The sequence below is a fragment of the Vidua chalybeata genome, chromosome 3 (assembly GCF_026979565.1).
Source record: "Vidua chalybeata isolate OUT-0048 chromosome 3, bVidCha1 merged haplotype, whole genome shotgun sequence".
In the NCBI taxonomy this organism is placed as follows: Eukaryota; Metazoa; Chordata; class Aves; order Passeriformes; family Viduidae; genus Vidua; species Vidua chalybeata.
Window position 1 is genome coordinate 93904382 of NC_071532.1, and position 21984 is coordinate 93926365.

The following is a 21984-nucleotide window of genomic DNA, read 5'->3' on the forward strand; positions in this document are numbered from 1 at the left end:
ATGTATTGCATCCACTGAGACATGGAACTCAGCATTTAGTCATCACTGAAAGCAAATAAAAATATGTACTTCTCCCCTGCTAAATACAGCCATGTTCCAGGATGGGATTTTGTACTTCTGCCGTTTTTTCTTCTGAAGAGTTGGATGCTGAAGGCTCTGAAGTGTCAGTTTCCAGAATCTCAAATCCTGTTGGTCTCAGGTTGGGGAGGGTCATGTTTGGTTTTGGTTTTACAATTTGTGTTTCAAACTGAGGACAGAATGGAAACTATAAATGCCACTATTAAGATAAAAGTGGTTCATTGTAGTAGGTTAGCCCTGGCTAGATGCCAGGCATGCACCAGAGCCTCTCTCCTGCACCCCTCTGCAGCTGGACAGGGTACAGAAAATAAAATTATGAGTTCATGGGTTGAGATAAGAACTGGGAGAGGTCACTCACCATATAGTGTCCTGGGCAAAACAGAATCAAGCTGGGGATTTTTATTGAAATTATTACTAACAAAGTCAGAGCAGGGCGATGAGAAGTAAAATAAGACCTTAAAAATACCTTTCCCCCAGTCCTCATTCCAGCTCTTCCTCCTCCCCCAGCAGTGCAGGGAGATGGGAATGGGGATTATGGTCATTCGATCCCAGGTTGTTTCTGCTGCTGCTTAGGGAGAGGAGTCCTTTTCCTACTCCAACGTAGGGTCCCCCCACTGGAAATAGTTCTCTGTGAACTTCTCCAACGTGAGTCCATCCCACAAGCACCAGTCCCCCCAGACTGCTGCAGTGTGGATCACTCTTGCACAGAGTGCAGTCCCTCAGGAACAGGCTGCTCCAGCGTGGGTCCCCCACAGGGTCACAAGTCCCACCAGCAAACCTGCTCCAGCATGGGCTCCTCTTTCCACAGGTCTGCAGGTCCCTGCCAGGGCCCTGCTCCAGCACGGGCCTCCCACGGGGTCACAGCCTCCTCTCAGGCATCCACCTGCTCTGGTGTGGGTCCCCTCCATGGGCTGCAGGTGGATCTCTGCATCCCTGTGGATCCCCATGGGCTGCAGGGGGATCTCTGCATCCCTGTGGATCCCCATGGGCTGCAGGGACACAGCTGCCTCACCATGGGCTGCACCATGGGCTGCAGGGGAATCTCAGCTCTGGTGCTTGGAGCATCTCCTGCCTCTCCTTCTGCACTGACCTTGGTGTCTGCAGGGCTCTTCCTCTCATGTTCTCACTCCTCTCTTCTCTGGGTGCAATTGCAACTGTGCAGTAACTTTTCCCTTCTCAACTGTGTTATCCCATAGGTGTTGCCATTTCTGATTGGCCCAGCACATCCATCTTGGAGCTGTCTGGCATTGGCTCTGCTGGACATGAAGGAAGCTTCTGGCAGCTGCTCCCAGAAGCCACCCCTGTAGCCCCTCCACTACCAAACCCTGGCCATGCAAATCCAATACACAGATTTATAGGTTGCACATAAAATTTTTCTTCCTGTTTGAGTCATCTAGTGACAACTGGATTTAATATCTGATTTAAGGAAGAAAGGGAAATGTATGTCAAAGTTTTTGGAGTAACTCCTTAAAAATTCTACAAGACTAAAATTATTTCCTGGATATTTTCTGATTAGATTTCCTTGCAGTATCATGAACAGACTGCACATTATTAAAAACCAAACAAAAAGCCGCTCCCCAAACCAAAGCCAAAACCCAAACAAAAGCCTCAGATCATCTGTTAGTCTTAAAAAATATTCCATTTTATAATGTTGTAGAGAATTTGAGCAGCCTTGTAGTCTGGGCATTCTGTGGGTTTGAAACACACAGATCTATCCATCCTCATAAACCCAGGGTGTCCAGGTTACTGAACTCTGAAGTGAGTGCACCTTTCCTTCTTGCACAAGTGAACTCTTTGTGGGAAGAGATTTAAGTGTGGATAAATGATAGTAGCTGCCAGAAGGTAGTTTGTTTACCTGAATTCAGTGATCAGAAAGCAAACTGAGAACAACTTAATACCAAACACTTTATTTACTTATGCTTGTTATTTACAGTATTTACATATTGCACGTTCGCTGGAATGTTTTATACATTTATTATATAAAGTAAATTAATGGCAGCTTGTGTTTGTGTACAAAATCCATGCTCCACTGTCCCAAAAAGTATGTCTACTTGGAATAACATTCCTGTTTGTCATGCAGTTTGTACTCCAGGGTACAATGTGACCCCAATACTAGTCTGTTTTAACCAAACTTTTAAAAAATTGCATAAGCATGAAGGATATCAAGTGACCACAACTACTGTGGAGCAGATCTTTAGTAGTTCTAGATATACAAACAAACATTCCTTAAAACTGTAGAATTAAGCAACAGAACATGAATTTTCTTGGTGAAATATTTGTGTTTACATAATTTTTGGCAGCATTACACATCAATTGTAGTGTGTTTTTAAGTATGAAGCATTAAGTACTACTGGCAGTTACACTACTGTAAAGAATGTCAATCTGCAACCTGTCGATGCCATACAAAATGCATGTTAAAAGAATTATGGGAAGTAGTCTGTCAATCTGCAAAAATAAATCTCTTGTTCACAATGGAATTTGCTAAAAGGTAGTAAGTTCTGTTTCCCTGTTGGTTTCCAAGGCACTTCTCTTGGTTCTTGGTGTTCCTTGTCGTGGTAGTAACATCTGGTGGATTAAAAGAAAGAAGAAATTGCCTTTCATCATTTTTATACTCACATACATGTGAGAATGTATGTGAGAATAGTAAATAAAACTGGAGAATTCAGTAATAACTTTGGAAAGATCAGTAGTGAACCTCAATTCATATCAGCCTCACTGTAACATTAATGCTTTCTTTGTTGATGCTAAAATTCTGGAAAGCATAATTTTTTCTGATGGTTCATTTTTGATAGACACTAGGTAAATCCAGTTCTACCTATCAAAAATGTGCTCATAGTTAATCTGTTCCAATGACTGCATCTGTGAAGTCAAGAAATGAATAAACCTCAGGAACAGCATTAACAGATTGCAAAATGTTGTCTAAATGCCTTGGTGTCAGGAACTGTTCATGGTGTGTCCAGTTTAAAGGCTCTAGGAAGGATTTGATATTTCATTGGGCCCTTTTGTGAAGAAACTTGGATTCATATAAACAAGGAAACAAATAGAAGTAACTTTTTAAGAGTTGGTTGTCTAACTATAGCCCCTGGAACATGTCAACACTGAGCCACCACAAACTAAGCAGGAGCTGCAGTGGTTCAATTTGCTGCCTGAAGTTTCCAGAAGAGTGTCTTGGAATGAAATCACAGTCATGCCTGTGACACTGATATTAAAATCACCAATACAAAATTACAGGTTTCCACATTGCTTATGTATGTATTTTGTCTCTATTCTAGAAATGTTGATTCAAAAGCTGAGCAGTGAAGATTTTCACAGCCTTACTCCCCCACACCTTTAGAGCTTCTAAGAAAAATGTAGTGTAACTGCACATACACATATCTAGAAGTCTATCCTCTTCTAGACAGGTGAGCACTGAATGTTGCAAGTCTGTCCACCCAGTTTCAAGTGTTTCTATGCTTGTTGTTCTTATTTAGAAATAAAAAATGTGCAATGTTTTTTTCAGTCAGCAGGAACTACACAGTGAAAGACTCTTATGTGCAAACAGACCTAGATGAAGCTTTGGTGTCTTACAGCCATCAAAAATCAGTGGCAGAAATAAAAAACAGTGATAATCTGATACTAGAATTCTGCTGATAATATTTTTCACAGTTAAAACTTCCATACTGTCTGTCTGAACATAGGCAACTGTCTTCCTCATGATCAGTGTGAATTTTCTTATACTCTGAGCTTCTCTACATTTTCTACTGCTTAAGTATAATTTGTAATTGAATCATTTGTATGCAAAGTCAGTTGGACTTGACATAATCCATTGCAAATCAAGCTATTGGTGCATACAGAAATACTTGTTAGTAGTATTTAAACATTTAGTTTTGCAATTTTTGAAAGCTATTAGGAAATGTAATAATGTTACAGAAAATCTTAATGCAATCTAGGGTTTTTTTCTGGCTTTGCAGATAGGACAATTACTTTTTTTTTTATATCCTTCCTTAGAGGGGGAAACTGATGTAAATTTTCCTTATCTTGCATTTTCATCTAGCTTATTTTCTGTATGTATGCTCCTACTGAACCCTATTTAAATTAAGATGTTAAAAAGTGATGTTTAGAAGAAATCAACATGCTTTTGGTTTGATCAATGTGTGGTACAATCTGGAAGTTAAACACTGAAAATGTAATAAGAACTTTTTTCATTACTAATGGAAATATGCATCTCACTGGGGAAGAAAAAGAGTGGTTAGGATGCTCATTTGTCATCTCATCTACACCTGCTTTTGTATGGGTAACTTGACAGTTTTGTATCAGCTAACTCACAGTTTTCTAAACCCCTGGCATTTTCAGAAACCCTTGAATAGACCAGAGGTTTTTAGCATTGATAAATCTGTTCTACTTTTTAATTTTTTTTATTTCATATAGTCTGTTATATGCATCAGTCTAGGAATATTGGGGTGGAACTTAGCTGAAGGATGATGAGTAGTCTTAGTGGAGATCCTGAATGCAATTTGACAACAGCCTCTGTTGAGAACATAAGTAATTATACAACTCCCCAGCCAATTGTGCTAATTTTTAAAAGCACAAATGAAAGCTATTGTAAAGGCATATTACAGCTTTCCAAATTTGATTCTGGTTATTACCTGTGCATGATGATAAACTCTGTAAGAAAAAGCTAATCTATATGAGAAAAATTTAGTGGTTTAAGTATCAATATAAACTTCCAAAATACTGTGCCAGTAGGATTTTGTAGCAGAACCTCCTCATGCTTACATAAAAAAAAAATTCTTTTCCCAAGTGTGCACACCCAGGTGGAATTCTGCTGTAATGTGATCACAGAGATCCATGCACTGGAGATTATGAAGCTCTGAATGTTCTATCTGGTGCTAGTCACAGACATCTCACTGCAAGGAAAACTGTGAGCTGCCCTTTAATAAACCTGGACGATGCATTACTAGTAACCATGCACACTGGCTGCCTTTTTAACTCAAAGCAGTAGTTCTGAGAAAAGTCTTAAATTAGTTAACTTGGGAACCAGTTCCTGGCATCATGAAGAGGTGTTTGAACATGCCTTGAGCAGCTGTCTAAAACAGATCACGCTATACTTTCTAGAAAAAAACAGGCCTTCACTGAATAATACACAATCCTCTCATCTTAATTTCACCTTCACTTTTATGGAATTCAAGTGTCTGACATTTCAATGCACTCGATGTTACTCTGAGAAAGCAGCAGTCTAAGGGAAAATGCAATTCAGGGCTGTAGTTTCCATTGTTACAAAATATTTGAAGCAAAATTCAAGTGCCCAAATATCTTGCTTTAAAAATAATTTGAAAAAATTGATATATAATATGGTGTATAGGAATGGGATATTTAGTGGAGAATTTTAAGTTTCCAACTTTATTTTCAGCATTTGTCCTATGGATTACTAGTATGACCAATACATCTTGTGGAGTTTACACAGGGTTTTTGGAGTTCCAAATGAAATTTCAGTTTTAAGCTTATTATGAATCTTGCAATGAATATTTGACCTGTATGTACAAATATTAATTATTTGCATCTGCATCTTAAGGGAACAAGCAACTGGTAGATTTCTTTAATACACTTTTTATAATATATAAACCTCATTTTCTCTGCATAGCCTGAGACTCCAACTACTTGTATTTATTAGTGTGGAAGTGTGTAATTAGTTTTACTTTGTTTATTTGAAATAACTGTAGATACTTTCAAAGTTTTTAAAACCCTATTAATATTTGTCAGTACAGAAATTAGAAGATATCTTCAAAACAGAAGTATGTAATAAGATGTGATAATGCAGTTCTTAGTCCCTGAACTTCTTGTCATAGTGCAGGGAGTTTTCAAAGTAAGTTATGAGATCAGTGCTGGCCTCTAGCAAACATGTATAGAACAGGTAATGGAAAAGGAATGGAGCACCAACAGTAAGTAGCACCTGCACTTTTCAAACTGAAGTAGTAGAATGTGTATGACTGTAGCCAAAGTGGCTGTGACAAATACTGTCAAAGGGGTTTTCAAATTCATCACTGTCTGTCACCAGAACTGCTCGTGATCTGAATTGTGAACTTTATTTAGGTGAAGACTTTGGGAATCAAGTGCTCCTGGCATCTCTTACCTACTGCAGATATGGACAACGTAACAGTTGTGGGATGTATTTGCATGGAGTGGAGTAAAGCAAGCATGGAACATGGGAACTACTAGGAAGCTGGCAGAAGAAAGAGGCTGAAGAACAGAACAAAAAGAAGCATCAAGGACAGGACTCCAGTATAGCTGTGTTGACCATGAGAAGGGGGTTACAGAATAAAATTAATTAGAGATGGTGCTGGTGGCAGCCAGGGAATACAGCCTAACTGGTAAAAAAAAAACAAACTGAAAGGACTACTGAGAGATGTGATAATACAAATCTGCTGCTCTGGCTTCACTCATGCAATCTCAACAAGTTGAAGGGTTATTACTGGGTCCCTGCATTGCTCATGTCTGTAGGACAGGCAGAAAGGGAACATACACTCTAAAAAAAAAAGAGAAGATGGAGCTCAGTTACATATGTATAGTATACATGAGAAAAAGTTAAGGCTCCACAAGACATGTCGCACCATAAACACACATGTGCCCACACAGGTATGGGCACATACACAGGTGTGTGTTGTGACAGTAATATGTCTAACTCCTGTTTTCACATATTATTTTCCTGTTTGATATTAGCTCTGAGTTTCAATGTGCTTTAAAGTTCTGCTAGTCCAAAATGCACTGTAAGTACAAATAAAAATAAATTTGTATTTTTTCTTCTCTCCAAATTGATCTTTAAACATCGATTGATGTCCACAGATCTGAAAAATCCAACAAAACTACTATTTTAACCAAAGTAATAGTCCATCTATAGTACAGCCCACTTATAAACCTGCTATGAAACAAAAATCAGATACTGAACAAAACAGGAAACCTAATTTGGTTCACACAAATTGAACTGATGCAGTGGAAAAGCCTTGAAGAGAAAAGAGGCTTAATCTTACAGAGACACCTTTGCATCTCCAGATGTATGTGGTAGAGGATAGGCTTTCCTTTCTGCTAAGTGAGGCTGCTTAAGGAGTCTGCCATCACTGATTTCTGTCTACGTGAATAAAAGAATTGGACAGTTGTTGCTGACATGGAAATATGTTGAGCAAAGTTGTTTGAGAGGTGGATATTTTTAAATAGACTCCCAGCCTGAGATGTGAGCTACTTTAGTTGCTATTCCTTCATATTACAATTTCATGTTTACATGGCAGGTTGTTAAGATGCAGATAAAATTTTCTAAACAAAGGGAAAAAAAAATTCACACTCTGATGTATCTGCTTATTAATATTGGTAATAATATTATTCGCCTATTTGCAAAGTTACACAAATTAAGTCTCATTTATCCACACTGGATAGAGAGAATGACTTGTAGAAACTTTTTGTGAAATTGAATAGCTCCACCAGATTTTCCTGCAGTCATGTTTTCTTTAGATTAAATAATCCAAATTCCTGTAACTGTTCTTGTATACTGAGTTTTCTAAGCCTTTGGTCATCCACGTTGCTCTTCTTTGGACTCATACAAGGACCTATATGTCTTCAAGTGAGGTGCCCTTAATTAAATACAGTATTCCAGTAACTGTGTCAGGAATTTCATAAACAATGATTCTACTTATACATTCCAGTATTGTTTTTCTTCAAGTGTAACACTGCTGACTTGCTTAGTTTGCAATCCACAACAACCTCTGTTTTCAACAGCACTATCTAATTGTTCACCAAATTCCATGTATTTCTCCAGCTGAATAATCCTACGGGACTTCATAATTCTGGTCTTTATCTGTTATCCTGGTTTTAGACTACTTGGCTTATTTTCTAGGATTATTTTTAATTTCAAGGTTGTACTGTATCATGCTTGCTTGTCCTATAATACTGAAATACATGAATACAGTATTCATCCCAAGTTATTAATGAAAATACTGAACAATATGAAACCCATAATGAAGCTGTGTGACATTGGCCAGTACATTTTTCCAGTTTTGACAATGAAGCACTAAAAACTTACTTATGGATCTTTTCCCAGTAATTTTTAGATTTATCTTGATCCTATTTCCCCAGCTTGCTTTTGAGAGTGAAGTACCAAACAGTATCAACACTTAAAATAAAATAAAATGCTAAATATTTATTACTTTTCTCACTGATTCCTTCCACAAGATATGTATTTTGTCACAGAGTTAAAGCATCTTGGTTTGACAGCATTTGTTACTGACAAATCGACATGGTTATTATTTATCCCTTTAAAGGTCCAAGATCATATTTTGTCTCAGGTAAAGGTTGAGGACAGAATGTAAATTAGTCCTTCTGTATTCTTATGTTATAGCTCTCTAAAGATAGTTTGTGAGTCATTTTTGGTTTGGTTGATTGGCTTTTGTTTTTATTTTGGTACATGACGAAATTCCCCAAGTATTTGTGGGAAATTGAAGCCCATCTAGGCAAAGAAGGAGGGAATTAACTTCTAGACATGAGAGGTGTACACAAGGAAATCCCAAAAAGTCCAAATAGCTTGAAGATAGTTTATCAATACTACTATCAATACATTTTAACTGAATTACTATAAAAGCACCTGCAGCCTATCTGCATTTATAAAGCTTTGCTGTGTAGAGCTGTGTATATATTAACTCACACTACTGAGTACAGCACACATCTACAGCTGCACACATAAAAGGGCGGCTGCTGCTGCCCATACATGCAATTGTGTACTGAGTAAACTCTTGAAAAATAAGCCACAGCTGTTGTGTTTTGTTCTGTAACAACAAATTCAGTATCTGCTAACTGTATGCTGCTATAAATAATTCACAGATGATGCACATGGACGTTTATGTAATGACTTCCAGTAGGGGGTGCCCTTTCCTTAATGCCAAAATTTGCCAGATTAAGCCAATTACTTCATGTCCTCTGGGAGGGGAACACCTTATCTAAAGGACAGCTGTTATTATACTCCCATTAATTTTCATGTATGAAACACAACATATGCTGCTTTGCTATGCAGTGGAATGTCATTTCTGCTAAGAAAAAGCTTACCTTTATCCTTCCATGCACATAGGGCTTACTGCCAATCGAGTAAGAAGCCTGGCACATCTTTTATAGTCTGTATGAAAAAAAAAAAAAACAAACAAGCATGACTAGATTACCAAAGTAATCAAATTTGCCTTTAAAAATCAAAATTGTTTTCAGTGTGCAAATTAGTGTCATAGCAAAGTTCAATGAATACCTTAGTTTGCAACAGAATAAAAATCAACTGCTTTGACTTAAAAGTGGAATGTGTAAAAATTGGGTAATAGCTAAAAGCCATGTCTAATGGCACGTCTAACTGTGCAACTGACTTCTGCACGTGTTCTATCTGTAAACAAACAGTATGAAAGTGCTTGGAGGCTCTCCAAGTGTATGTATAAAAATTTATACATCTGTGCCTGTGCTTCTGTGCAGGATCTAAACATGTGATTCTAGTCTTTCCATCTTAGAGAAAGAATAAATAGTGCTCATCCACCTTTGAAATTCAGCCTTCAATGAGCAAGTCTGTCAACTTAAAATTAAGTAATGCCACTCTCCAATAAATTTTCTTCCTGGGAACTCTCTTAAATTAGATAAATAATATTTTCTATTCATACAAATCTTAAGTCCAGCCCAAGTAGATGACTACACTATAAACATTCATAGGAGCATTAAGTTTCATCTTAAAACTAGTAAAAATGTTTTTTTTCCACACAAGTCCTGTTGTTAGTTATTCATATTTTAGGTACCTGCAACTTTCTGATGCATTCATAGCAAGACACAGAACCAATGCAAAACTAAATAAATTATTCAAAAGTTTGGTTTTTTTAATTTTCATTTACATGAAAAACTGAAAATAAATATTGTGTAAGTTGGTTATGGACAGATAGGAAAGTAAATTATTTTTCAGGTACTAATGCTACCACACTGTACGAAGTACTAGAAAGTATGCCAACACAATGCTTTTGTACTGGCTACCACCACACTGCAGCATTAGAGACACTTTTAGAGAGTTTCTTTGCTGTTTGGCCTTCAGATTTCTACACACAAGGAACAGTATAATTTGCAGTCAGGATATTACCAAAAAGTAACATCGTTCTGTGCATTAAGAATTATAGCAGGCTGTTTGTCTCATTTTCCTAGAAGCAAGTTACTTTAAAGAGATGCTAGTCAATCCAGCCCAGTAGGTGATGTTCACTTCTGTTAGGCATTATTTCATTAATGAGTAACTACATCGAATGTTTTCTGGAGATGAAATGTTAACAATCCCAACTCACAGCATAGTTATGGTATAACTGCCACTCATACAAATTATCCTCCATTATCCAGACATTATGTTGGTGGATATGTCACCTGTCAGGAGGTAAAGGCTAATTCAGAGCCTTTAAGGCCAACTAGTTTTTAGCTTCACAGCTTGGAGTACTCATTAGTGCTGAGCCAAATGACATTTGTGTTGTGATCCTTATGAAAAAGATAGTATGACCATTGCTTGTTCAGAACAGACAAGTTATGAACAACTTACATCTCCACCTGTGTAAACAGAGTGTGATCTGCTTACCTGTCATCTAGATATCCTTGTCTTTCCAAGGAATTCTTGATCTGAAGCCTTACAAATAGAGAAAATGTCCACAATTCTTACCAAATATGCCTTTAAAATGCACTGGGCTGAAATATTTATTAATACTAGAAACTTGGAATCTGTAACTCTTGTTTCTATTCCCAGCTCTGCTACTGACCCAACTGGTTGACCTCAGACAAGTAAAATAAAGTGTGCTTCCATTCTGAAAAGGCTGTACTAAAATAGCATCTGCTTACTCAACAGGTCCATCTCAGTATGAATCTGGAGTCACATCTACTGACTGATCAATGTCAGTGTTGGATTTTTATTTAATTCTCTGTGCTGCTGTGCTGCCAACAGTGATGAGGTATCATAAGCGACTTTTGCTTTGTTGTGTCCATCAGTACTTTTTTTTTCCTAAGCTAATAAGTTATACTTTTATAATTCACTGAAGACAAGTGTTGCAAAGATTCATTGTCAACATCACTGGTAGAGTGGTAGCTGAATAGTCAAAATAGAACATGTCTATTAGATGTGTCCTACATAAATAATCAATGAAAAGTAAATAACCCCACATGGATTTATGATCTTGTCTTGAATTCAAAGCACTAAAAACTAAATATGAGATTATTTGTGAGACTACTCATGTTCCTTGAAAAGCAAACACATGGTTTGGAACCCATGAGGCAAATACATCAGTACCTAAGGGTGCAGTGTTTACATACAGTGTATTTGCAATGAGAAAGTTTTATTTCCATTTTCATCTCTGTCATGCTGATGCTGTTCTAGCAAAGCTGTAGAGAATACTTAGTACATTTTAGAGCAGTCCAAATTTTTTCTTTGCAGGGAATGCATTCTGACATTGTATCACTACTGATACTTGATAGAACTAGTAAATTTTAGAGTTTCCTCGCGTTTTAGGGAAGTGCCTGCTTTTGTTACTTACATGCTGGGATGGTACAGTCCCTCGTATTGTGATAAAGCCGATGAAAGTGTTTGCTACATTTTGGGCTAAAGTAGAGTGGACCTGAAAGATAAAGAAAAAATAAGTTATGAATCAGCACAGCTCACAAGTAGAGCAGTGTAGCTTATGGTACGTATGTGAAATATGGATACCAATGCAAAATTAAAACATACCTGTTAAATGCTTCAAGAATTTGTCTTTCATCCTCAGATCTCTGGGAACTATTTCTGTGGGACAGAAAAAAGAATAGTGTTACTCTGCTGTACTGGACCTATGCTTGCCAAGCAAAGTATGAGAACAGGGAATACTCTGTCCAGCAACATCACCACTATGTCTTGACAGGTGCACAGAGGGCGAAAGTCCTTTGCATACAGTAGGCCAAACTGCAAGCAGTCACTTTACATAGGCAGACCTTGTAAAATGCTCTGTGAAACACAGTACTGATGGAACAATGTCTGTTAGGTCAGAAATCATTAATGACAATGACTATTAACTAAGAGTCAGATTTCAGCTCTCTATGAACTACATTATCAAGTTTACCTAGATTTAAATTCTTTCCTATTACACAAGTGACAAAGACTCAATGATATATTCCAGTCTGGGGTTGTGTCTTCTAATTCTCTTATGCAAATGTAACCACTATTCTGTTCCAGGTATGTCTGTAGAAGCACTGTTCTACTGTAATCATGAAACTTGATTGATCTACTTACAGGAATATTCCCTCCCTCCTCCAGTAGTAAATAAAATTCACAGGAAATTATTCCAAGCAAATTGCTCTCTTCTGGCTCCCTATGTTTGTGGTTTACCGCCTTGTGTTTTGTGTTCAGCAGATGGCAAAATGAAACTAGTTTACTGAAATCCATTTTAGTCCTAACCCCTGCTTGTGACTTCCTGATTTACAGCTACCTTGATTGCTTTCCGTTACAAACTCTATGCTGATGGCTTAGTGCTGATTGTGTATGATACACTATATGGTGCTTTATTTACTTGACCATGAATGCCTGAGCAGCCTTTTTCATTCCCCTGGCACCTCTTATCAGATATAAAGCAGAGAGCATTTCCATCCAGATCTGATTCACTTGTGAATTTAGACACTTCTCGAAAGTCATTCTTCATTTACTTCTAACTTTAGTCAGTGTAAGTAAAATTGACCTTATCCTATTTGACCTAATTATGTCATGAAGAGCATTAAAAACACACATGCTTCACTCAGAAACTTCCCATGGGACAAGCTCACTAGGAAAGTGATGCCAAAACTGAAATGAAAGACTCTAACTAGTAGTTCCTTTTCAGAGTTGCTGGGAAAAACTCCATCATAATAATAGAATGAGAAATCCGGCTTCGAAATCAGTAACAACACTACCAACTACTCTGCTCTGAAGCAGGATTATTAATTTTGTAGATAACTGTTCTACACAAGCCAGATGTTTCGCACCAACAGGGTGACCAAAAACTATGCCCACATTCCAAGATAAGATTTAGAGTTGTGCACATCACAGTTCCCCTACTTAGTCTGGCCTCTTTGACTCTTCAACATTTGTAAAACAAAATGTTCTCTCCTGTGTTGACCTTAAGGAGAACAGAATTGTCTTCCTCTGTGTATTCATCAATCATCCAAATAGAGAAGCAACATCTTCACGACAACCACCATGAAATACAAATTATGAGGATATTTGAGTATGAATGAGAATGAAAAAAAGGTACAATGAAACTTTAAAAGATCAACAAAGACAAAATAAATAGCATACTATCATCAAAATGAAAGCCAGTTTGGGAAAAGTTGAGTAGATATTTGCTGGAAAATATTCAGAAAGTCACTTTCAGTTGGAGGGGTCAGATGAGCAGCAGTAATGCTGCAGGGGCTTGGGAGTGACAGGGAACACTAAATTAGACATGGCAGCAGGAGAAACTAAATCAAGTTTCAACTGAGCACACAGAAGTGTATCACCAAACTAAGCTGGTTAGAGAGGAGCCAATCAAACGAGCAGAAGGATGATTGCAGGAGTGCACCAAACTGGTCACAGCCTGCACAGTGACAGAGGAGTACTGCCTCAGTTCCCTAGTATTTCAAAGGTGCTACCTCTGGAGTACAAAAGGAACTAACAAGCAGGATGAACAGTTCAGTGAAGCTAAGCTGCATGGAAGACTTCTTTCTATATGTAAGATCTTTAAGGACATACTACAGTCCTGCAGGTGAATTCTTGTTAGGGTCATTTCCAAGAAACACTTAAACCTAGCACATGATAATAAGTGGTAACCTTCCAGGAAAAGTTTTCATCCCTTGTTTCTTTGATCTCAGCCCATTTAAGTCTTTTCCCATATGATTAGGTTTTGTTCAAAGCCACAGGAAGTTGGACTTTCAGTTGAGTTCATTACCCAGAGAGTAAAAGACTCTGAGAAGTGAATGGAGGTTTTCTATTCCAAATTTGCCATCTGTGTCTGTTTCTGATACCGAAGGGAATCTGCAGGTACTTCGAGTGGTGAATTCTTAATACAAAATTAGTAACCTGATGCACTATATCATTCATCGAGGCATCCTAGGAAAAAAAAAAATGGACTGTGACTTACCAACTCTCTGCTCGTCCTGGTACCCTTCATAGTCAGCCACTTCCCTTCGATCCAAGTTATAGTCATGCTTGGAGAAGTACTGCATCCCACTGTCCTTCTCTAGGCGGTACCTTTTCAGTTCCTGAATGATCTCCATGATGAGATTTAAGAGACTTTGCTTGTCCTTCAAATCTCTGGAGTCTGTTTTTTCTTTGCAGTATCCTGCTGAGAGCATTAAGAGTACAAGCCCCAGCAGCCCAGAAGACCTCAGTCCACTCATTGCAGTCCGACCTGAAGAGTGCATGAGGGGATGAAGAGGAAGGACCCGCTGCTATGTGAGGTCTCCTGTTTCACTGGAAGAGAAAATTGGGGGTGGGTCGGAAGTGGGGAGACTCGTGGGGGTGAAATCGGAAACACTAGCGGAGGAAAGAGCGGCGACCGCTTGGCAGGTTACACAAGGCGGGGCACAGACTGCTCCGGGCTGCGGGGGCTGTCGGAGAGGGACGGAGCGGGGGGTCCGCGGGGCTCCGCCGCTGCCCCCGCGCCCCACCGCGGGCAGAGCCGCCCAGCGCCGCGGGCAGCGCGGCACGGCCTCCCCGCAGCCGCCGCCGGGCCCCGCGGAAGAGCAGGGGCGCAGCCCCGGAGCGGGGCCAGCCTGGGGGTGCCCCGGCGGAGCAGATCCCCGGCCGGGACGGGCGTTCCGCCCCGCCTCTCCCCGCCCCGCCGCGGAGCGGAGAAGCACGGGCGAGGGGCGACAACTTTCCCCGAAGTTTCTGCCGCAGAGCCGCGACAGCTGTCCCCAGTCTCGCTGCGGCCTCCGCGCCCGGGCTGCGGGCAGGAGCGGCGGGACGGGAGGTGCGCGGCTGGGGGGCAACCGGCCGGGGCAGAGGACAGCACCGCCAGTCTCCCGTTTTTCTGTCCCTTTCCCCGCTCCCCTTCCCTGCGGGAGCAGCGGCCAGCATCATACCCGAAGCCGCTCGCCTTCGGACGACTGACCGCCCCTCACACACGGGCGCTCCGTGCGGCGCCTCTGCCCTGCCAGCCCCGGCGGGGTCCGGCGGCGGCCGCTCCCGCCCGCGGGGGCTGTCACCGGTCTCGTAGCACGCAGCGCTTCGGCCCGGCGGGGCGGAAGGGATGGGGGCGTGGGGAGGGAGACGGAGGGGAAAGGAGGGTGCTGGGGCTCGCCGGCCGCTTTACCTGTGTCTTCGTCCCGGACGCCGAGGTGTCTTCCCCCCGGGAGCCGCTCCCCGGACGGCAGCAGCCCGCGAACGGCCGGGAGCCCGAGTATTCCGCGGCTGGCCCGCCCGCCCCCCTCCCGTCCCTGCGCTCCCGCCGTATCCACAAACTACTCCATCGCCGCGAGCCCCAGCGCAGCCGCTTATATAGGCTATAGGATGGACATGAGACGGCAGATAGTATCGACTTGGAAGTGGGTGGAAAACAATAAAAGTCCACTTGGCAACCTCGGGAGCGTCGCTGCTTGTACAAGCCCCCCCTTCCCGCCCTCTCTCCCCTCCCGCCCCGGTCCCCCCCGTCCCTCCCCCTGCTCGGTTCTCCCGGGCAGGGCTCAGTCACTCTTTCGCTGCTCTCCGACGTAAGGAGACGGTCCCAAGTGTGTGCGTTTGGAGTGGGAGGGGGCGGCGGGAAGATGGGGACGGGGGGGAGCGCACATCGCCCGAGCCTTTAATTAGAACCGCGCTGAGGAGCCACTGAAATATTGATGTCCCTGGCAAGCTCTCGTCAGGCGGGTCCCCGGCCCGCGGCCGCAGCCCCGCGGGGGGCGGGCGGGGAAGCCGCCTGTTTACCGGGAACTTCGGGCCCGGCTGCGGCGGGGAAGGGGAGGTGTTGGGGCGGGGGCGAGCTGCCGGGGACGGGGAAGGCTATTTCTGCTCCCGCCGGCCGGGAAGCCCGCAGAGAGGTGGCTGGAGTGGGTCTGGGTAGAGGGAGGGAGCGGGCGTGCCGCCACTTTCGCCGATTCTTGGCACGGGCGGTCCCGGGTGGCGAGGCGGCTTCCTGGGCTCCCGGCGCGCCGCTGCCTGGAATCGCTCCCAGCGGGGCCGGGAGAGGAGGAGGAAGAAGAGGAGGACGACGACGAAGACCGTGCCATCGCCGGGAGCGCCCTATCCACTCCCACAGCTGCCCTCGGCAGAAGTGACAGCCTGAGCGAAGGGCACTGGAAGCGCAGGGCGGTCTCCGGAGAGCGCCGAGCCCCTCCAGCGAGCGCCCTTCCCCAGACTACACGCAGGCTGCCGCCCCTCCCCGCGTAGCCCCTCGGGGCGCGGCGGGGGGAGGCTGAAACCCGATCCGGCGGAACTCTCGGTGTTTACTCTCCTGTGTGCATGAACCTGTGCCTCGGCAGCCGCGGACGCGGAGCTCCCCCCGCGCCGGGCGCGCTCCCCGAGCCCCGCGGGCGCCTCTCCGGGGCCGCGCGCCGCGGGAACAGCGACCCCCGGCGGCCGCCGCCCCGCGCGCGCCCGGCGCTGCCGCCGCCCGCCGCCAGGCGGCGCTGAGCGCCCCGAGCGCTGCGGGCCGGCCGGGCCCACGGAGGCGGGGCGCGCACACGTTCACCGGCCGCATCCCCCAACTACTTCGTCGTTGTAATCGATTTATCCTCAAAAACAATACATGAATGGCACGTGTCTCTAACTTCAAAAATCTCAGCCTGTGCTATCACAGTGAAGGTACAAAAACATATAAAAAATATACACACCACATAATGAAGAGGCGCAGAGGCAAGACTGAGCAAGACTGCTTTGTCAGGTTTCCAGAATCCTTCCTCCTCTTGGCTTCATGGTTTGTTTCCAGTCACCTTAAGACTCAGGGGAAAAAAGAAATTGAACAATCAGTTCCATAGTGAGAAAGAATGTCCCTTTGCATGACATAACTTGGTATGGCTGTATTTACATGTTAGTCACTCCAAATATTGACACATTGAGGTCACCAATTTGAGACAGGGAAGATGGAAAACAAGGCAGGCAGAAAACAGCCTGGTGTTCTGTTCCTAAGATTACATTGCAAGTATTCCTTCACCTGAAAGAAAGGTGAAGGTAGATAAAACTGCAGGAAGAGGATTTCAGCTAAACACATGGATGGGTTCTCCCCTTCCTTACAGCTACAATTTCCATGCCAATTTCCATCACCATTGTGTAAGGAAGGAGCAGCCCGTGTTTTGAGTACACACCAATTCAAGTCAGGAATGCTAGGCTGCATCTTTTCTATTATCTTAGATGTATCCAGACATGTCTGTTATGTCTGGCATGGAGACCAGCTGTCAAGGAACAACCAGCAAATTGTTGGATAATATGGTTTATGTAGCTGTCTTCCTTTTGAAAAGACAGTGGACATTAGCAGAAACTGCATTAATCCCTCTTATAAGATAACTGTACTATGACTCTGAGAATGGGATAGCTGGAACTGTCCTAAGACGCACCAAGGACAAGTTAATGTCATAAACAATTGAATTCCAATGCTCAGGAATACTCCTTTTAAATTTACTAATACAAACATAGACTTACAGTACAATGAAGGTATTAACTGAGATATGAGGTAGATGAAGATTTTGGTGTCTTTCTGCTTGCAGACTCTGAGGCAAGGATCTATTCTGATTTGTTTATATTGAATTATAAAAAGATATATAATAGCTCCCCTGACTTCAATAGAAATAAATTGAAATTACCACTGATAGGTTTAGGATGGTAATTTAATATTCCAACAGGTTATATTTTATTAAGTATATTTTCTTAGGGCTCCATCTAAGCTAGCCATCTAGATAATAACTGCCTATATGCTACCAAGCTCCCTGCTCTGCATATATCTTGCCAAAACTACAATCCCCAAGCCTTCCATCCACCCTCAGTGTGACTCCTGAGGCTTCTAAAGTGAATAGGTGCACTGTTTGCCATGGCTGCTCACAGGTTCTTGGACTTCTTCCCTTTGCTGGGAAGCACCTGACTTTGTCAACACTAAACAGCCAGGATGGTGAAGAAAGCATTCTTCCAGGAATTACAAGATGTAAGTTTTAATCCCTTCAGGCAGAGATGAAAGATGAACACACCTTCCCTGCCAGGACAAAAACGTGCTTGCTTTCCTTGAAAGAAGGTGGAGAGGGACATATGAAACTCAGTCTCAAAAAGCAACATGTATCTGAGAGAGCAGATCCCTAGAGTAAATGCTATGCAATTAGTTTTTTTGGCTTGTCCTGGAGGAGTGGTTTTCATTTAAAAGTGATGGGATGGTTTTTGTCTTAATTTTACAGGACATCAAGTTAGTTAACTCTTCCACAATCAAAATCTGTGAGTAGCTTGATCTACAATGGTATTAAAAATGTGCTGTCTTTAAAGTAAACACTGTGATCCTCAGGATAAGGACCTCATGGAGTAAGCATACACAAATTAGATCAAATGCAGCATTTGGTGGACAGTTTTAGCCACTGTGTTGTTCCCTGTTCCCTTGGTTATGAAACAAAGGCACTACATTTGGGAATCAGAACAAATTCCATGCAGAATTTCTAGTTTTGTTAAGTAACACACATTAGTCACTGTTTTTACCAATTCCATTCTAGTATGCCATGTTAAGACAGAAAAGGAAAGACATCTTGACTTCCTTTACTTACGTGGTGTACATGAAAACAAGAAAATGTGTTCTCTTTGGTTCTGTTGTCTAAGACTGGTGAAATTTTCATGCTAAGAGCCCTACAGTTTTAAGCATGCTCTTGTTTCAGCTGATTATAACAGACATAAGGGTTCCTATCTATATTTAATAAAAGCAAGTGCAACATTTTCTGAAGTGATTGCAGAGCAGAGCTGATTGTCTAAATCAGGCTCATAACCAATACATGAACTGAGTGTACGCTTAGAAGAAAATTCCAATGGACATTTATATGACTGGGCTAAGAAAATGCTTTTTGCATTGCTCTTCATTGACCTCAGAACCTCAAAAAATATTTTGAAATACATTTTTTCTCTTAAGCATCACATCAACTTAAAAAATTCTTGTTTTAAAAACCAGACTTTTCACTCCTCACAATAGAAAAGCAGTATTTAATCTTCAGGTTACACACCAATTCCAGTAGAGGTTAGTATTATGGGATGAGATGGGGCTGGCAATTCTGCTGGGTTGAGTGGGTATCAGTTGGTTGACATGGCAATTCAACTCACAAAATGTTGACCACACACATGGAATCTGCATGTGTGATAGTTACTTCTAAAATCTGTATAGAAAAATGCATACACTTTATCCAACAGATGATACTTCCCAAAATCTCTGTTCCAAGTTAATGAAAATGCAGAATGTTTTCAATATAATGTATTGTACATAAGTATAAAATAATATTTATGCACCTGGCTCAGTCATGTCTGTGAGCCTCCAAGTCTCAGAGGCAATGCCCAATGACAGCTGCTGGGGAGACTAAAGATGAGGTAGTAAGAATTCCTATAGCACTGAAATCAGCCAGAGAACATATATAACTAGAACAAAAACTTCAACAGATGTTAGGGGTATTAAAGCCAATTGAGCATTTTAAGGGCTTTCCCCACTTCCTACCTGATGCAAATGCCAACAAGATTAAAATCCCATTAATCATCACTGCAACCAAAACCGAAGAACTTTGATACAGTTCCCAAATGTTTCATCAGAACTGCAGCCAGAGCCAGCTTGATGTTTGGTAGTAAGTTAAAAAAAGAAACCACAACAAAAATTTCAAACCAGATTTTTGGCTAGAACTTTTCTCTGCCTGTAAATTCAAGACTAAAGACAGCTCTGAGTTGGCGAATGCATCAGTTATTGAGCCAGTTTTAAAGTTATATTCAATCAGCTCTGCAGTGCTGCAGCAGGGCAACAGTGCTGCACCAAAACAAACCTCTTTTGGGAATCCTACTGAACCAGCAGGAGGAAATTTAAGTCTAGAGAGGATAGTCTCACTTTTTTAGATGCTTTTCATGGTCTTCAGGGTACCTCCTGAAATCTCCAGAGACCATCCCTCTGAATTATTCTGTATTTTGGTTTTCAGAGATACTTTCTTTTACACAGTAAAGATAAATGCCCCAGTGAAGCAAGTCAAACATCTCCAGCTGTAGACTATTGCCTATAGGAATACACTAACATAGACCAGACTCCAAACTTGTAAGCAGGTAAGTGAGGGTAGGGGTTAATGCCATTCTATGAAACTACCTTCCATAGCTACTGTGCAGCTCTGGACCTGCTACATGTGGGTTCACTGTGGACTCCTATCTGTTCACTTAGAGTTACATAGCTGCAGCCACAGAAACTCTTTCTACATCAAATTAAGATTACAAGTAAAAGCCCTAGCTGATGTCTCATTAGCTGATAGAGTGCATTACATTTTCTGGCCTACTCTGGTCTTTCTGTGCCAAAGGAAAGAGGATCGCTTTAGTGTATGTAAGAACTTAGTAATTCTAGAAGCAGAGTAGCGTCGTCTTTCATCATGGCCATGGTTCTTAGCTTGAAGAGACAAGTGGATCACATGTGTTTTTTAGAGCCATGGCTGATAAATGATGACATGTTTTGATAGTGTACTCTAAATCTGAGAATTTTATCTCACATTGTCTTTGCTCAACTTCTTAAAAAATTTATGCTGAAAAACAAATGCCATCTCAGGCAACATAAGGATATCCCATATGACTCACCATCAGCATATGAATGCTAAGCACAAATACTGAGAACTATAAAAAGCCGAGGTACTTTTTTCCTTTTGTAGGTCATCAGTAGGCAGGCACACTGCTGGTTTAGTGAGCAGGCCTCATGACTATCCAGTGGAGAGCTGGATGACTTTTTACAGATCAGATGTAGAGCAGGCCCGTTGGCCAGACTGTATTCCAGAGACCTCTTGTAGGCAACTTGTAGGCAAGCAGACCCTTTGGAAGATCATGTGCATACAAAAGCTGCTGAGAAAGGAAGGGGGGGGTTAATCCCCTTCTAGGCAGCTATTTTTCAGGCCAAAACAGTTCTACAACTACTGTGCAACACTGAGCCCCTCTACACGTTCACTGATGATCAGAGGTTTTTTTCTTCCAGAAACCAGCACTGCAGTCCCAAACTGTACCCAGGCAGCCTCCTTGTGACCAGCTTCATAATAGGATTAAGTGTCTTCACAGCAAAGGCAGAAAGTTTATTCAACGGCAGCAGAAGACTATTAAGAGCTGTCTCTAGTTTTCAGAGTCCAGCTTGCAATTTTTCTTGATTCTGCACTTGAAGTGATGCAAAGATATTAAAGTGCAAACTGCATATTCAATATACTGAATTGCATATCCACAAGCTGAGGGTTGTGAATGTTGTTTCTTCTTGTATGGAAATTTGCTGTCCTTTAGAGGAGACAGAACATCCTGGTTCAGCTCAGCTGCGGGAAGCTAAGGACCTGGAATACACAGGATACATATGCAGGAATAAATATAATGCGCTCAAGAGTACTGATAAAGTCTGTGGCACTCAAGCCAGCTGGCACAGGATAGGGCACATCCATTCTGCCCATCCATCCTACTGCCAGCAAGAGGACAGCCTTATGCAAACCACTCATTAGGAACACTTCCTGGGCAGCCTTGCTTCCCAACAGTACGCAGGGATCGATCAGGAGAGTTGCCACAAATTAACCACGTTCCAGGGACTGCCCTCACAATTTAACAGTATTGACAGCTGGGTTTCAGTGCCAGGAAACCTCCCTGGCAGTTTTCACATTTGTCTTCTGGTATAGTCACAACGTGGGGTCCCACCTGTGTTGCAATGGGTAGAGGCAAAAGCTTTGGGGACTCTTACTTGTCAGTTGGTAGAACTGACATGAGCTTTTTTGCAT

The 21984-nt window shown here is 42.0% G+C and overlaps 1 protein-coding gene across 2 annotated transcripts; it reads right to left on the bottom strand.

Moving 5' to 3' along the window:
- Window positions 1-1969: 1969 nt before the first annotated feature.
- On the bottom strand, window positions 1970-15597 carry ALKAL2 (ALK and LTK ligand 2). 2 transcript variants are annotated; one of them, XM_053937272.1, is made up of 6 exons: window positions 15378-15597; window positions 14202-14533; window positions 11807-11860; window positions 11616-11696; window positions 9142-9208; window positions 1970-2643 (listed from the first exon to the last, which is right to left on the bottom strand). In XM_053937272.1, exons 2-5 carry the CDS (start codon window positions 14482-14484, stop codon window positions 9144-9146), a joined length of 483 nt encoding a protein of 160 aa, XP_053793247.1. In that variant the 5' UTR covers window positions 14485-14533; window positions 15378-15597; the 3' UTR covers window positions 1970-2643; window positions 9142-9143. The 2 variants fall into 2 exon arrangements, with proteins under 2 accessions (XP_053793247.1, XP_053793248.1); XM_053937273.1 differs by lacking the exon at window positions 15378-15597 and adding an exon at window positions 15148-15249.
- Window positions 15598-21984: the final 6387 nt, after the last annotated feature.

Coding starts and splice junctions, on each gene's coding strand:
- ALKAL2 (XM_053937272.1), bottom strand. CDS start 14,484: ATGCACTCTTCAGGTCGGACTGCAATGAGTGGACTGAGGTCTTCTGGG. Junction 11,861..14,201: donor CCAGGACGAGCAGAGAGTTG/GTAAGTCACAGT, acceptor TCTGTCCCACAG/AAATAGTTCCCAGAGATCTG. Junction 11,697..11,806: donor ATTCTTGAAGCATTTAACAG/GTATGTTTTAAT, acceptor TTTATCTTTCAG/GTCCACTCTACTTTAGCCCA.